Source organism: Pseudophryne corroboree, chromosome 3 (assembly GCF_028390025.1).
Source record: "Pseudophryne corroboree isolate aPseCor3 chromosome 3, aPseCor3.hap2, whole genome shotgun sequence".
In the NCBI taxonomy this organism is placed as follows: Eukaryota; Metazoa; Chordata; class Amphibia; order Anura; family Myobatrachidae; genus Pseudophryne; species Pseudophryne corroboree.
The window spans coordinates 272576556-272594314 of NC_086446.1; the positions used below are offsets into that span (position 1 = coordinate 272576556).

A 17759-nucleotide genomic window follows, 5' to 3' on the forward strand; every position below is an offset into this window, starting at 1 on the left:
GCTCTGTCACGCAGCTTTCTTCCGGTTCACAATAACAGTCCTGTTACTCCCATACTTCCATCTTCGGTCATCTGGGCAGGCCTCACACAAGATTTATTTACCCAGTTAAAACAGCTTCAACACCAAGCTCCTGGAAATACTCCTGCTGGTCGTCTTTACGTCCCTGAGTTTTTGAGAGCTACTGTTTTAACGGAATTCCATGATAACAAAGTTTCCGGGCATCCGGGAATCTCTAAGACTTTGGAGTTAGTCTCTCGCTCAGTATGGTGGCCTGGTCTTTCTAAAGACGTTAAGGAGTTTGTTTATTCATGTCAGGTTTGTGCACAGCATAAGGTTCCCCGTTCCTTGCCTATCGGGCAACTTATGCCCTTAAATGTTCCTCTCAGGCCATGGTCCCATATTTCCATGGATTTTGTGGTTGACCTTCCCCTTTCAGCCGGATTCCGAGTCATATGGGTGGTAGTGGACCGTTTTAGCAAGATGGCTCATTTTATTGCTCTCCCCCGATTGCCTTCTGCCCAAGGGTTGGCAGTTTTGTTTCTCCGCCATGTTTTCAGACTTCATGGGTTGCCTACTGATATTGTTTCTGATCGGGGTCCACAATTCATCGCACAATTCTGGAAATGTTTTTGTGCCTCATTAAAGATGAAATTGTCGTTAACATCCGGTTACCACCCACAATCCAACGGGCAAACCGAGCGAGTTAACCAATCATTGAAACAGTATTTGCGCTTGTATTCTGCCAAACTCCAGAATGATTGGTCCGAGTGTCTTCCGTTGGCGGAGTTTGCTTACAATAATTCTTGTCATTCCTCCACTAAAGAGTTTTTGGTTTTCACCCCAGAGCTAATTCTTTTTTTCATCATTCCTCAGTCTCCTCGCTAACCTTAACCTCCCATCTCAGAGCCATTTGGAAAAAAGTGCACCTTGCTCTCAGAAAAGCGGCCTTTCGAGAGAAGACATTTTCTGACAGGCTCCGACGTCCTTGCACTTTTAAGGTGGGAGATAGGGTATGGTTGTCGACTCGTAACATCAGGCTTCGACAATCCTCGGCTAGATTGGGACCCAAATTTATTGGGCCATTTCTTATTATTAAAAGAGTTAACCCAGTTGCCTTTCGGTTACGTTTACCAAGATCTCTCAGGATTGGAAATACGTTTCATTGTTCCCTGTTGAAACAATACGTTTCTTCCAGTAGATTTCCTCGGAGGATCTCTCAGGGTAGATCTCCGGTGGATGTACAGGGACAACAGGAGTTCTTGGTGGAGAAGGTTCTCGATTCCAAATTGTCCCGGGGCCGGCTTTATTTTCTGGTTCACTAGAGAGGCTATGGTCCGGAGGAAAGGTCTTGTGTCCTGGATAAGGATCTTCATGCCCCGAGGCTCAAGAGGGCATTTTTTCGGGAATTTCCTCGGAAACCTGGCTTTAGGGGTTCCTTGACCCCTCCTCAAGGGGGGGGTACTGTTAGGCGCCGGGGTCCGCTTGTCCACGCGACCCGGCGCCTAGCAACTAGGGACGCCGTGCACGTACAGCCGCCGGCTCTCTAGCAACGCTAGATGCCGGGCGCGCTGAAGCCGCACGGACCCTAGCAACGGGGACGCCACTGGCGGACCGCGTTCCCCGTTGCTGGGTTTTAGGATTTAATGCGTTCACCTGTTCTCTGGCCGTGCAGCAAGGCAGCTGCACGGCATTTAGTTCAATCAGCCTCTAAACAGCTGATTGGAGGACTCCCTGTTAAGTACACTCCCAGGGCTTCTCACAGACGCCGGTAATAGCTTCCTGCATGCTGCCTTTGTTTGCTGAGAGTCTGTTTCCAGTCCTGCTGTATCCGGTCATTCCAGTCCTCAGAAGTCCTGTACTCGGGAGTTACCATCTCGTCCCTGGAGTCCTGACTGATCACCGTTTTATATCCAGTGGTGTTCGTGAGTTGCGGCTCTGCCGTGTGTTGCGGCTCAGCCGCTTTACCTTTTATATTTTGTGTTTGGAGCATTTGCGGAGGGTTCCGCTTCCACAAGTCCTCTCTGGTACTCGGCGGTGCCGGGTAGGAGAATTGGACAAGTGGATATTTTGGTTGTCCTTTTCCTTGGCGGTTTCTCCACACATATTACAGTTTTGAGTTTGCTTAGCCCCTGGCCTGGTTGTTTAGTTAGAGGGCCTCTTGTTATCACCCTGTCTCGGGTTTCCCTTTGTCTCTCATTAAGACCGGGGGGCATCGAAGTTGGGCAGACATAATCCGCCCTTCAAACGCGGCTGCCAAGGGCTCAAGAAACCATAGTCTCGCAGGGGATTTCTGACAACACGGGTGAGACAACAGAGTTAGGGCGCCAGGGGCTATTTTCCTGTCCTGCTCCCTTCCCCAGCATTCCGTTCCAGTGCTCCGGTCCTTGCCACAAGATCTCCTCTGACCAGAGTGCTGGAATCATAACAGTAATAGTCTTAAAAAAGACTCTTCCCTATTGCTAGGGGCGACAGCATACAGCAAGATGTTCCAGCAGAATGAAGATGGTACAAATACACTCTGGAGGCACGCAGGCCTCCTTTTTATGTCAATTTTCCACACAGTACCACAGGGGGTCATGTCCTCCCTGAGCCCTTTCTATCCAATCAAGATATCTTAGAAAATACAAATAAATAATTTACATTTCAAAAGGAGATAAGTGCAATAAAACAATATCCTCCTTCCTGTCACGCAGACAACGATTGGTATCAGATTAACATTCACTATTGATAAATTTATCACATAGCTTAAAAATACAAATGTTTCTGTCTCATTCACATCTCCATGCAATCCCAGTGTTTGGGATTACAACAGGAAAGGCTGCAACACAAACAAACAGTCTTCCTTCCTGCATCTGCCAACCAGGATTCATATATCAATTAAATCACCTACATGAAACAGGTTCCAAGCCCAGAACTACTTTACATATGGGATAAGGAGATCCCCCGTGAGTAACATCTTTCTCTAAGGAACTTACACATCAAAAGGTATTGTCATTCACACCTCTCTGCTAGGACAGGGCCATTAGCATGCCACTTCCTATTTCCAGAGAGACAGATATAGTAAGTGCATTTTCCCCTTTAAAATACAGGTGACCATATCTTGAATATAAATACAGTTAAACATGTAATCCTACAATTGTGCACAGAGCACTACATATGATATGTTAAAACACATCATTAAACATACTTTTAAACAGTCCGCACCCAGCGCCGTAAGTACGTTTAACAGTGACGCCAAGCGCCTTTTGTCCAAATGGTGCCGGGCAGCTGAGGATTAACCCCTTCCGTGCCGCGGCCGCCATTACACGTGTGGCTGGTTAGTCTTTTCGGTCACAGTCTTCCACTTCCTCTGGGCTATAACGTGCATATATAAATGTAATATGCAATAAATAAGCTTCCATAACTGTCCCTTTAAAAGGGAATATTTATACAGTGGAGTGGCCGATGAAATTGCTCTGCACTGCGATATTGGGAAATATAGTGAGAGTTACTAAGTTTTATAATGGTCACCAGTGGCACAAGCAGGTCAGTCGTTGCAGTAAGTCATGGTCGTGTCAGGAACGGAATAAGAGAGGAGAAGGCCCATGTGCAGTCTCCGTGCCAGCCCCCTCCATTCTGACAGCGGCCGCAGCACTGTAGACTCTACTGAGTCTGCTGTGCATGTGCAGGTCACTGGGAACATGGTGCATGTGCCTTATTCCTGGAGACATCTCTACTGCGCATTCACAAATCACTGGGAAAATGGCCACCACACCTTTTTCCCGGTGATCTCTGTCTGCAGTGCAGGCTGCCATGGCGCTGCGGAGAGGGGTAAGTATAATTAAATGTGTGCAGGGTGCGTGGTGTGAGCCCTGCTGCACCCAGGGACCCATGTGCACTGCACACCTTGCACCCATTATAGATACACCAATGGCTGTGCTCAGTGTCGGACTGGGGCATGTAGGACCCTCCGGGGGCATGCAGTGGTAGGGGCCCATGCATAGGGGTGTGGCCAGTCTCTAGAGGTGGTGTGCCAAGCCACCACATTGGTTTGCCTAACCATTTTGCAAGAGTTGGTCCCCTAGATAAATAAATATATACAGTGAATACTGTAGTGCATGCAAAATAATGTACTAGATTAGTAACAGTACAGTCTGGAACCTGATCCCTAGAGGACGGGATGGGCCCCCAGGCAGTAGGGCCCACCGGTGGTTTCCCCTGTGGGCCAGTCCAACCCTGGCTGTGCTTTTGAATGCTTCATTTTCCATAGAACATAATTTGTTCACCATTACCCAGCTTCCCCCAGATCTTGCACACATACAGTAGCTACAGCTGCAGATCAGTATGGCTAATTAGTGAGTAATGAAGGAGCAGTCGGGTAGGCCAGGTCTTACACAATAGACAAAGTGATAGAAAAAAATCCCAAAGTGAAAATCTAGGACAGATGACAAGGAATAACAGGAAGAAGGTGAAGGTCAGTAACCATAAATACAATAGATAATCACCCTTAAGAGCAAAAGAAAAATGTTCAAAGGGCAGTTTATTGATACCAGGTCTGGACTGTAGGCGCACATACTGTACATACAGTAAGTTTGCCCGTACAGGGACGCTCAGTGCTTATGAGAAACTGGAATTGTCCTTGAGCACTACTAAGAAGACGCCAGACAGGTTAATATTAATATGTAACACATTTTTAAACACAATGGACTCTACAAATGTTATGGAAAGTAATTTACTGTACACTTTCCTTACTAAGCACCAATAGATCACTCTGCACTTTCTACACTGCCACCATGGGTTACTATAAATTGGCATAATATTGCACGGTTTGAGTTGCACCCTCTTTTTTTACACTTGGGGCATGTTAATGAACGGATTGCAAATCCTAAAACATAAACAAATATAATTTGAAAATGATTAATTTTTGTTATATGAAATAGATTTGTGACTGCTTTCTATCTAGGCTGCCTTCTACATTTTTAAAACAATGTTGCGTGTAATACTGTATATCGTAGTCCTGTGTGTCCCAGCTTTTGTGCTGTGACAGTGCGGGGCAGGTATTAGAACAGCTCACTGTTCTTGACACCCTCCCAGGGGTGCCCAGGCTTGTTGGAGGTTCCCGGGTCAGCTGCTGCAGCACCACTTTGTGAAGCCGCACATATGTTTTTTTCCAAGAGGGGGCCTGACCATGCCTTCCACGCCCCACAAACCCTCAGCTCTCGGCGGTCCTGTGCCCTCCCCATATGTCCCTGGATAAATATGGAAGATCAGAACTTTCACAGGCTGGGTTCCAGTTTTGTCGCTCAGTGAAATTTCATATGTTATGTATAGGCATATTCTCGGAATATAAATATATTTGCAACTATAGTCCTGTAGGTTCTGCAGGCATGTAAAAGTTTACAATATAACAAATGATAACCTGCAAATAACATGTTTCTTTCAGGGATCACAGTGGACGCAGCCTGCATTGGTTCCGGAAAACAAATTAATCCTGAGGCTTCCACTAGAACAGCTAAGGATCAGAAAGGGGCTACGGGGGTCCCCTGGGATGTAGAGACAAAACAGCCAATACAAGTAGAGTCTGCCAACAAGATTAGAGACCAGATAAGACTCCATCTGAGTCATTTCCTAGACTGAGTGTATGAATCCTGCTTCTAACATTGCGAATAATGAAGGGGAGGAAAAGCAAAGAAAGGATACAGCTTCGGCTACAGGGGCAAACAGGTAACTTTTTTTTTATCTGTGACATTTCTTTTCTTTTTAGAAGGGCAGTTTTTGTTGGAAATAAATAATGTGTGTGCAGGTGATGACATTGCAGAGTTATATAGGCACACACCAGCAGATGACTTACACTATGAACAGCCCAGTTACTTAACCTGTGGTGTTGGTTTATTGAAACATAGCTGGTACAGCCGTACTCACTGTTACACACTGGTTTTGGAGCAGAGCTTTAGCGGAGTGGGGTTTCATACAGCTCACCATTCAGTGAGTGTATACTGTAAACAGGTAACAGTACAGTGGTGCTGGAACACCTTTATGGAAGGTATTAATCAGGTCTCTAATAGGATGCTTCTGTCTCGCTCATCTTACACTACACAGAGTCTCATACAGTTCTAAGATGGCCCTACACATGCTCAGTAGAGTTCTAGGTGGCCATCTTGGAATAGGTCATTAAGCCTCCCTGAAGATGAATAGGAAGCCTGGAGTATGAGTAGTAGCACACTCCTCTTTCAACATTTTATGGTGCACATCAACTGCTTAATATAGAGTGTCTGCTATTTGTTAAGTAGCAGTTATAGTCCATTAACTGATCAAGAATGTATTTAATGCTTCCTAGTAATGACCTTTACAGTTTGTAAAAAATGTTTATAAAAAAATAAAATAGCAATTAAGTGATATCTTCTCTCATATATAATAATAAAATGTTGCCTTGGCAGCTAAGCACTACTCAGCTCCCCGGAGATACTGTCTGGCATTGGTAAGAAGACTCTTACTGCTTCTTCAGCCATTCTTCAGGCATGTGTAGAGGAACTTGAAGTCAAGACTTGGGCTACCACACAAAAAAAATATGTAAAAATAAAAGCCAAAAAAAAAAAATCTATTTTTTTTTTATATTACAAAAGACAATTTGTGTAATTAGAGTTGAAGAAAAATGTAAATGAATAAAGCTGTTGTTCTGTTCTTCCCATATCATGATAACCAGGATTATGATGGTACCAGAAGTTTTGCTTTGCACAGGGTACGCTCTCACCAGAGGTTGCCAGTGAAGGATATTGATGGAGATATTCAATGAAGGCAATTGCCAATCAAGGGGCTAACTTAGCTCTATTTCCAGTAACAACTTTTTTCACACTCATAAATAGCACAATGAACATTTTTGCACATCTAAAAAAAAAACAAAATTTCAATTGTATGAATTATGTATTTTTGTGTTACGCTCTTTTCGGACTTGGCAAATAGCTAATATCATTATCATGCCCTTCATTGGAATTGGAATAGTGGTCAGGATGTGAGGGGGTTGACTACTTTCCCGGAGAGTTCCGTAAAATTTTGGAAACTCAGCAATTCCAGAGTAGGTCAGACAACTGGGTGGCACTCAAAGCACAGAGACACAGATTCAAGGGGGTCATTCCGAGTTGTTCGCTCGTTGTGGTAAGTATTTTAGCTCAAAACTTAGTAGATTTACTCATGTCCGAACGAAGAATTTCTATCGTTGAAGTGATCGGAGTGTGATTGACAGGAAGTGGGTGCTTCTGGGTGGAAACTGGCCTTTTTCTGGGAGTGTGCGGAAAAACGCAGGCGTGCCAGGATAAAACGCGGGAGTGTCTGGAGAAACGGGGGAGTGGCTGACTGAACGCAGGGCGTGTTTGTGACGTCAAACCAGGAACGAAACGGGCTGAGCTGATCGCAGTGTAGGAGTAAGTCTCGAGCTACTCAGAAACTGCTAAGAAATTTCTATTCGCAATTCTGCTAATCTTTCGTTCGCAATTATGCTAAGCTAAGATACACTCCCAGAGGGCGGCGGCCTAGCGTGTGCAATGCTGCGAAAATCTGCTAGCGAGCGAACAACTCGGAATGACCCCCCAAATTCCTTGATTAATCCAACATTTCAGCACTTTTATTGTGTGTCTTTCCTCAGGGATCAGGGCTACAAAGGATATAGGGGGTCATTCCGAGTTGATCGCACGTAGCAAAATTTTGCTGCCCGTGCGATCAACTCGACGACGTCTATGGGGGAGGGCTTTTTTGCATAGCAAGGCTGCGAACGCTTGTGCAGCCTTGCTATGCAAAAAAAGTTTTGTGTAGAATTAGACCAGGGTAATAGTTACTTACCCTGTGCGATCGATCCAGTGATGCAGGTCCCGGAATTGACGTCAGACATTCGCCCTCCAAACGCCTGGACACACCTGCGTTCGCCGAACCACTCCCAGAAAATGGTCACTTGACGCCCCGGAACGCCTTCCTCCTGTCAATCTTCTTGTGGTCACCGCTGCGACCGCTTTCTTTGTTTGCGGCATCGCTGCCCGGCGACGGCTGTCACCGGGCAATGACGCACCTGTGCAATGCGGCCACCGTGCATGCACAGTTCCGATCGGGTCGGAAATCCCCTGTGAGCCCCATTGCCTGAGGGTCTGCCACCTCCTCTAAGGGTCAGGTTGCAGACTTTGCCTTTGAATTATACTTGGTTACTATATTAGTGGGTTAGTAACCTGGTGGAGCAGGGCCAATGATAAACATGGGTGCTTGATTCGCTTCTATAGACACTACACCAGGCCTGGCCAATCTGTGTCTCTCCAGCTGTTGTGAACTCAGCACTCAGCAGTGGTGCGACTGAAAAGCTTCGCTAGACCTTGTGTGAAACTACATAGTTCGTTGCAATACTACAACGCGCATGCGCATTGCACCGCATACGCATGCGCAGAAGTGCCTTTTTTTGCCTGATCGCTGCGCAGCGAACGAAAGCAGCTAGCGATCAACTCGGAATGACCGCCACAGTTCCTGCCAGGGAGTGAAGTGGCACTGTAGCTCTGAATTCATTCACTAACCTACAATTAAGTCATCTTAGTGGCAAGAGCTTCAAGAGCTTAGTTGATTTTTTTTTTCTTTTACAACAGCATGTATGTCGCCTTTACTAGAACTAATGCAGTTCTCATTGAGTTTTAGACACTGACCAGTCAGTACCGGGATCCCCTATTACATGTACAGTGCATTAATGGGGTGCGTAAGGGGGTTGGGGATGCATCACTTCTGCAGGGGATCCCAGCGGTCAGCATACCGACCATGGGATTCTGGCTGCAGAATGCCGGCGGAGGCGAGTGCAACAAGCCCCTTGCTGGCTCACTGCATATGCCACTCCGCAGGCTCGGTGGCGAGCTATGCTCACCACAGGTTCTAATCCCACTCTATGGGTGTCACGGAATATTCCCTGCTAGTCGGCATGCTGTCGGGATTTAGAGGGGGGCGGGATGTAGCGGTCGGTAATGTGACTGCGGTCTCCTGACTGCCGGTCACATAACTACATTCTGCATACAGATAGGATTACCATCATGTGCTTTATTATTATACAGTTACATTGTACTGCATTCCCAGGACTATGGTGTATATACTATAGTACATCATAGTTACCAATCTGATACAGTAACATCCACACATTATTACTATATATATATATATATCTCCTATATATTAGCCCAAATCTGTGACTCTGTGCCTGGCTGTAACGCTGGGCGGAGTCACAGAGCCCGCCCACCACATGTGCAGCAAGTCTATGCTCCTGCTGCCTGTCCATCTCACACCCCTCCCCCCCCCCCCAGCGTCTCCGACTCCCCGGCTGCAGCGCCGGGGGAACAACAGCTGCGCCACAGGAATAGACAATATGAGGGACGGGTGGCGCAGGAGAAGGCTTTCATAGCCCTCCCTGCGCCGCGTACACAGACCCGCCGCCTCCTCCGCACACATCTAGCTGTCAGCTCTCCTGCTGTGACAGGAGCCGAGTGCTGCAGTGACATCATCTCCTGCAGCACTCGCCTCCTGTCACAGAGAGGAGACGGCACACACACACTGCCAGCATCTACAGGCAAGCTGCAAACACCCCCGGAGCGAGAGAGAACATACCCGTGAGGCCACGCCCCTTTTACATTAGACCACGCCCCCTGTTTGCCGCGCGATATGGAGGGGGGGGGGGGTTCTGAAGGAAATGTAATAGGACAGACTGCTCTCCCACACCTGGTGACGCCTCTGGATAGAATACTATTTCACAGCTTGCAGCAGCCTCCTACAGCCCCAACGGTGAGTCCCTCCAACCATCCTGCCCACTGTATCTATGTCTGGTCACCACTTTACACAAGTCCACCCCCTCCACTACTTCTCCCCCTTTCTTCATTAGCTTCCTCACTGGGGACCCTCCCTGCCGCCCGCATCTCTCTATCCCCTCCCTGCCGCCCCACCTCTCTCTATCCTCTCCCTACCGCCCCGCGTCTCTCTTTCCCCTACCTACCGCCCCGCGTCTCTGTATCCCCTCCCTACCGCCCCGCGTCTCTCTCTATCCCCTCCCTACCGCCCCGCGTCTCTCTATCCCCTCCCTACCGCCCTGCGTCTCTCTTTCCCCTCCCTACCGCCCCGCGTCTCTCTTTCCCCTCCCTACCGCCCCGCGTCTCTCTATCCCCTCCCTACCGCCCTGCGTCTCTCTTTCCCCTCCCTACCGCCCTGCGTCTCTGTATCCCCTCCCTGCCGCCCAGCGTCTCTCTATTCCCTCCCTGCCGCCCCGCGTCTCTCTTTCCCCTCCTTGCCGCCCCGCGTCTCTGTATCCCCTCCCTACCGCCCCGCGTCTCTGTATCCCCTCCCTAAGGCCCGCCTCTCTATCCCCTCCCTACCGCCCCACGTCTCTCTTTCCCCTCCCTACCGCCCCGCGTCTCTGCATCCCCTCCCTACCGCCCGGCCTCTCTCTATCCCCTCCCTACCACCCCACGTCTCTCTTTCCCCTCCCTACCGCCCCGCGTCTCTCTTTACCCTCAATACCGCCCGCGTCTCTCTATCCCCTCCCTGCCGCCCTGCGTCTCTCTTTCCCCTCCTTGCCGTCCCACATCTCTGTATCCCCTCCCTACCGCCCCGCGTCTCTGTATCCCCTCCCTGCCGCCCCACCTCTCTCTGTCCCCTCCCTACCGCCCCACGTCTCTCTTTCCCCTCCCTACCGCCCCGCGTCTCTGCATCCCCTCCCTACCGCCCGGCCTCTCTCTATCCCCTCCCTACCACCCTACGTCTCTCTTTCCCCTCCCTACCGCCCCGCGTCTCTCTTTACCCTCAATACCGCCCGCGTCTCTCTATCCCCTCCCTGCCGCCCTGCATCTCTCTTTCCCCTCCTTGCCGTCCCACATCTCTGTATCCCCTCCCAACCGCCCCGCGTCTCTGTATCCCCTCCCTGCCGCCCCACCTCTCTCTGTCCCCTCCCTACCGCCCCACGTCTCTCTATCCCCTCCCTACCGCCCTGCATCTCTCTTTCCCCTCCCTACCGCCCTGCGTTTCTTTCCCCTCCCTACCGCCCTGCGTCTCTCTATCCCCTCCCTGCCGCCCCACATCTCTCTTTCCCCTCCTTGCCATCCCGCGTCTATGTATACCCTCCCTACCGCCCCACATCTCTCTTTCCCCTCCCTGCCTCCCCGCGTCTCTCTATCCCCTCCCTACCGCCCCGAGTCTCTCTTTCCCCTCCCTACCGCCCAGCGTCTCTCTGTATCCCCTCCCTACTGCCCCGCCTCTCTCTATCCCCTCCCTACCACCCCACATCTCTCTTTCCCCTCCCTACCGCCCCGCATCTCTCTATCCCCTCCCTACAGCCCCGCGTCTTTCTGTCCGCTCCCTACCGCCCCGCGTCTCTGTATCCCCTCCCTACCGCCACACCTCTCTCTATCCCCTCACTACCGCCACGCCTCTCTCTAGCCCCTCCCTACCGCTCTGCATCTCTGTATCCCCTCCCTACCGCCCCACGTCTCTGTATCCCATCCCTATCACCCTGCGTCTCTGTATCCCCTCCCTACCCCCCTGTGTCCCATACAGGGTCCATACCACCGGCTCCTTGATACCTCCCTGACAAACCCTCACCAGGAGGACAGGAGCCATAACCCCCTGTGGTGCCCCCCGTAGTTACCGGTATATCGGTGATGCTCCGCTCTGCCTATCCCTCACACAGCAAGCGCAGGGCGCAAGCCCAGCACCGAGCTCATGACGCGCTGCCCATGCCCATTGGCCCTGGGAGCAACACCAGCCTGCGCACCCTCTTCCTACTGCACCTGAGGGGGCCACGCATATAGCGCATGCACAAGGGACTGGTGCACCTGCGGCCGCATGGAGACCTTGCTTGCGCAACATGTCCGCGTTGCTACACCTGAAGGATCAGACGGTGTAGAGAGAGGACACAGCTGCCACTGTTCCTCATTGCACCACCACTCCCCTCTGTGTCTAATAACACCATATACCTCTTCATGCGGGTATGTCTATACCACATACATCCTTATCCGTGTCCTATATATTGTTACACATACAATCACATAGTTATAGGTCCCACACCACCCCTCCACCCGCAGCATCTACATACTCCCTGCCTCATCCGCGGTCCCCCCCGCACCCGCTACACCCGCTACATTCTGTACATCGTGCCCTGCAGGCGCTGTTCACGCCGTCGCAAGGGGCTATGCCCCCTTCACCATCGGAAGACCTTTTGTCGTGCAATATTTAACCAGTAACAAACCTAGGAATGCAGGTAATACTCATACAAATATTGAACCCCAGCAAGGCGTGCAGGGGTTAAGGGGGCGTAGCCCCTTTCGACGGTGTGAAGAGCGCCCGTAGGGCGCGATGAAGCACCTAGTATATATATATATATATATATATATATATACAAACAAATATAGAAAACCACAGCACTCGCCACCCCAGAAGCGGGGTGCAGTGTCTGCACTCACCACTCATAGGGTGGGGTGCATGCAGCCCATGGCCACCTACCCAAATACATACAAATAGAAAATTCAGCACTCACCATAGCAAGCTCACTTGTCCTCACAACATCAATAAATAAATGATGGGGGTTTAGTTAGTGAATTGGCCAATGCACGGAAGCCTGCATACCACTCGCCAAGGTACCCCACCTTCATGCAGGTCCTACACTACCACAAAGCCTTAAAAATTAAAACCAAAAGATGATTTCCTAGAGGATCTACGGTCACTATTTTTAAATGGACTACGTACCGGCATTTTAACGAAGGGGGAGTACCAGTTTTTAATGCAGTCCTACCCCGTTACCCCTATATTTTATTTTTTACCCAAAATAAATCAATCAATCACTAATCCACCGGGCAGACCAATAGTAGCCGGTATAGACTCTCTCACTTCAAATCTCTCTGAATATGTAGATGTATTTCTTAGGAAATATGTGAACCAGTTACCATCATATCTGAAGGACACAACAGCGGTACTTAATCTGGTGAAAGACATAGAATGGAAATCAACATATTTGTGGGCCACAATCGATGTACAAGCACTTTATACATGCATCGAACATTCAAAGGGTGTGGCAGCATGTAAAGAATATTTAGATAATGACCTTTCCCTGACTGACTCCCATAGACAATTCGTTTGTGATATTATGTTTTTCATCTTAACTCACAATTATTTAAAATTTCTGGATAATTTTTATCTACAAAGCTGCGGAACCGCCATGGGAACTATTTTTGCGCCGAGTTTCACAAATCTATTCATGGGAAGAAACTTTTATCTACAATGATCACCCTTTTAGGAATTTTATAGTCTTTTACAAGAGGTACATTGATGATATTTTGATTATCTGGGATGGTACAATGGAAGATTTTACTAACTTTTTTACGAACTATCTGGCACATAATGATCTGAATCTCACCTTTACTTCAAAAGTGGACTAAGTACAAATAGAGTTCTTGGATCTCATCCTTGTGGGGAAAGAAAAAATAATTGTTACAAGAAACTACATTAAACCAGTGGACACCAACAGTTACTTGGACTACAGGAGTAATCACCAAAAACAGTGGAAAAATAACATCCCCTACTCCCAGTTCCACAGAATTAGAAGGAACTGCAGCGAACCAGAGGAGTGCAATGACCAACTTGAAAAATATAGAAACAGATTCCTAGACAAGAAGTATCCCACCAGTATTCTTGACGAGGCGGTCAACAAGACAAGAACCCTGGAGAGGAATGACCTTTTAACGTACAAGAACAGGGAAACGAAAAAGGACTCCACTGCTTTTATTACGACTTACAGTAGACATGAGAAACTTATCAGGCGATCAATGAAAACCCACTGGAACATCTTACTCATGGACCCGGTTTTAAAAGACATATTACCACCGCAACCTGAGATTGTTTTTAAGAAATCCAAAAATCTCAAGGATTTGGTGGCACCAAGTATGCTGAGATCTGTGACCAACAAGAAAGAACCCCTTATCAGGTGTGTAGGTAGCTACAAGTGTGGACACTGCAATGTCTGTAGGTATTAACACCCGAACCGGAAAACCTTCTCTGCAACAGGTGACGTGAAAGAATTCAAGATCAAAGAATATATGAACTGTAATTCAACCTCCGTTATTTATCTTCTGGAATGTGACTGTGGTAAAAAATATATCGGGAAGACGAAGAGACAACTCAAATTAAGAATCCAAGAACATGTCCGGAATATCAAGAATAAGGTGGAAACACATGCGGTTTCCAAGCACTTCTTGTTACACCATAACTCTAATCCTGACGCCCTAACGTATAAGGCCATAGAACATGTCGCACTCGGTGAGAGAAGTGGCGACCTCGCGGACCTGCTATCCAGAAGGGAAATGTTCTGGATATTCCAATTGAAGACGATGTATCCGGCTGGATTCAACGAAAGCTACGAAATCTCTCCCTTTCTTTAGATATTTATTCTCCCCCCCCCCTTTTTTTTTCTTTTAAATAAACACTGTGGTGCTTGGGTATGGCTTTTTATTTCTAGGTTCTATACTTCAGTTGTGAAATACTTTTGGAGAACCTGTGCTAAGTAGACTACAGCCATACCAAAATGGAACGCCCACTCTCGTCCGATCGTGGAAGCTAAGCATTTTATGGGCCTGGCCAGTATCAAGGAGGGTGACCTCCGGAGAAGACTAGGTGCTGTAGAAACAGTGCATGCACATGAGAGTTCCTAAATCTGTAAAACAGCTGTGAACCTCTTAATGCAATAATACTTTTCACTTACGTATTTTTTTAAACACTTTGGTGTTCCCCTTCCTCTTCCTTTAATGGATATCATCCACTATACTATTTATAGAAAGAATACACCTTTAATGGATATAATCTATTGCACCACTCATAGAAATCTCAACGTAGTACTTACACCCTTTCTCATAAGTTAATAATAACAAGAGACACAGGAGATTTAGCACAGGCACTTTAATTTTAATATTAATAATTTCATTACTATTATTATTATTTTCCATAAAAAAAATATTTTTTCTCTATTACCAATCTGGATGAATAAATTGAAATTAATATACATGTTGTTTTAAATACGTTTTTATAAATATGTTCACGATTCCCTGGTAATTTATACATTTTATTTTTTATTCTCTTCCTATGTCTTCCTGGGCAGAGACTGGCATAACAATAGACTATATACTTATATGCCGTTTAAATGAAGAATTTATATCCACCAATTACCGTCAAAACTCTAAAGAATAGTGATCTATCATTGGGGCTCACTATTGAAAGACTGATGTTAGAAACGCTATTTGCGGTTCAAATGCGTTCCAATATTGAATGAATTTCCGAACACCATCTGTGGAATGGGGTTCCACAGGCCGGAAGTGATGCGCGGCATGAAAGAAGATAGTTCTAACTTCGGAGTGCGTTCCACGAGATATATGGCTTCCTGTTTCCCACACGTGACGCGGCTTCCGGTACCTGATTCCTGACGCGGGAACGGGCGCAAGTGCAGATGAGCCCGCTCTACCACAGGAAGTGGGGCGGAAGTACCTGCAGCCAGCAAACTCCATTACTAATAACTCTTTACACTCCAAATCACTCGTTTTGAAACTTGGTTACAATAATTAGCTTTGTTAAAAATACTTTTATCACATATATTGATTTCATCCAAATATGTTATATATTAATAACATTGTGCTTCCTAAGCATCACTTTAGGAGGAAGTGATGTCACACATAGTCTTCTAATTGATAGAGGTATAAATACAAGACCTGTCCCAATGCTACACTACCCTTGATGAAGTCCTGACGGACGAAACGCGTTGGACATTTCATGATCTTTCTCAGACTGACCTCCCTTACCTAAGATAAGCACTTTATACTAATATATTACAATTTGATGTGTACCTTGTACTTTTATTCTATTAGTCTCATCTTCTCCATTTTTTATGAATTTTTATACTCAAGTACTTCTTTTTAACAAAATCGGGTTATTTTTTGAAAAATAAATATGTATCTTTTATACAAAAATCTTTTATGTTCCTTTACAACAGACACCATTGGTCGCCTGTGCCCATATTCCTGTTTTTATATATATATATATATATATATATATATATATATATAAAGGGGCCCAGACCGTGTACTTTCTAATGGTTAGCCAAGTATATGTGGTGGGTGGCTGGCTGGGCACACTTCTTGAGCATGGGCCCCTACCACTGCATTTCTCTGTCTGACCCTTCATGCCCCAGTCAGCCACTGCCTATTGTGGATGATTTTGTTGTGACTGCAAATAGTAGATCACAGCAGATATATGCCTGCTGTGGTCTCCTATACATACATTCAGGGGATCCTTAGTATTTGCAGGTAGACCCCAGAAATATATATATATATATATATATATATATATATATATATATATATATATTGGGTTTTTTTAGCAGGATACCTAGGATATAGTTTTTTATAAATATGTCCCATAGAAACCTCACAGGATTTTTTATGTGTGTAGAGATATAGGGGCCCATTTATTAACATTATTTTTACTAAAATAATGTGAAAAAGGATGTTTTCACACCCTTTTCACATTATTTTAGTATCACTTAAATGTATTAAAGGGCTTTTGGAGCAGTTTTTATGAAAAACTGCACCAAACCCTTTAATTGTCATTTTTTTAGTAACCCACATCACATTTCCCATACTTAGGGAGATATCCTATTAGGTCCAGTAAAACATCATGTGCGATGTTTCACCAATTTTTTTTTTTACAGGCTATCCAGATTGATCGCTTGTAAAAAAAATGCCCTTTCTCCCGAAAACACACAGGTTCAGCGAAACCTGTGTGTTTCGGTAGAAACAGACCCATTTTCACACGGAAACAGGGCTGTTTCTGGGGATTTGGTTTTGCCTGCCTCATCCCCCCATTGAGCGGGACAACCTGCAGCATCCCATGCCCACTGCAGCAGCAGGCTGGGGCTGCAGGCATTCGGAAGCTGCCCTTGGCGCGGTGACCCCCGGCGGAGAATCCAGGGCAGTGCCGTGATCGCATCCTCCCTCTCCTCCACCTTCAGCAGTGGTCACATGACAGGGGAGCGGCCATGTGACTGGGGGAGCCAGAGGAGCAGCGCTGCATCGGGCGCTGTCAGGAGCCAGCACCCGGTACAGCTTCAGGTATCCCCCGATAAGCCACCACTCGTGCTGGCTTATCGGGGGTAATAGGATATCCCCCGGCGGGACAATTAGCCCTGGTAAATTACCAGCGCTAATTGGATATCCCCCTTATAATGGGAAATGCGATCTTGCCCGAATTTACAAAAAAAAAATATGTGAAATAATACCACAGTGTGCCCTGTGATAATCTCACCAGTTTAGGCTGGCAAGATCACAGTACAGCACTGCGATGTGCACTCTTTTGCCCAGCTTTCTCTGCCCCTGGCAGAGAAAGCTGTGCGGGGACCCGGCAGTGTGATCAGCTATATGTGTCCGATGGACACACAAGCTGATTACAGTGTTAAAAAAGTAAAAAAAAAAACATACTTACCAGCCTCATGAGCCCGTGTCTTCTGCACCCTTGAGCGCTGCCGGGCGCCGGGTCCACCGTATGTTGCGCTGTGACCTCGGTGCAGTAAAGTGACGCTGCAAAGCAGCAGTGCACTTTACAGCACCGGGGATCACAGCGCAGAAGGACCCATCGGCCGGCACGGCAGCTTCCTGAAGCAGCAGACACCGACTCCTGCACTGGCAAGTATAAAATCCGGGGTGGGGGGGGTGGCTCTTTTGCCCGCGGGGATAGTTGCGACGGGGGAAAGG

The 17759-nt window shown here is 47.2% G+C and overlaps 1 protein-coding gene and 1 pseudogene across 1 annotated transcript in view; both read left to right on the forward strand.

The window, feature by feature from the left end:
* MYLK2 (myosin light chain kinase 2) overlaps positions 1-17759 on the forward strand; it is a 129306-nt gene that overhangs the window by 31848 nt on the left and 79699 nt on the right. Inside the window, exon 2 of the mRNA XM_063959108.1 lies at positions 5423-5703. Within this exon, the coding sequence (XP_063815178.1) occupies positions 5621-5703 (83 nt within the window). The 5' untranslated portion in view covers positions 5423-5620. The remainder of the gene's footprint in view (positions 1-5422; positions 5704-17759) is intronic.
* On the forward strand, positions 14531-14649 carry LOC134898139 (5S ribosomal RNA; annotated as a pseudogene).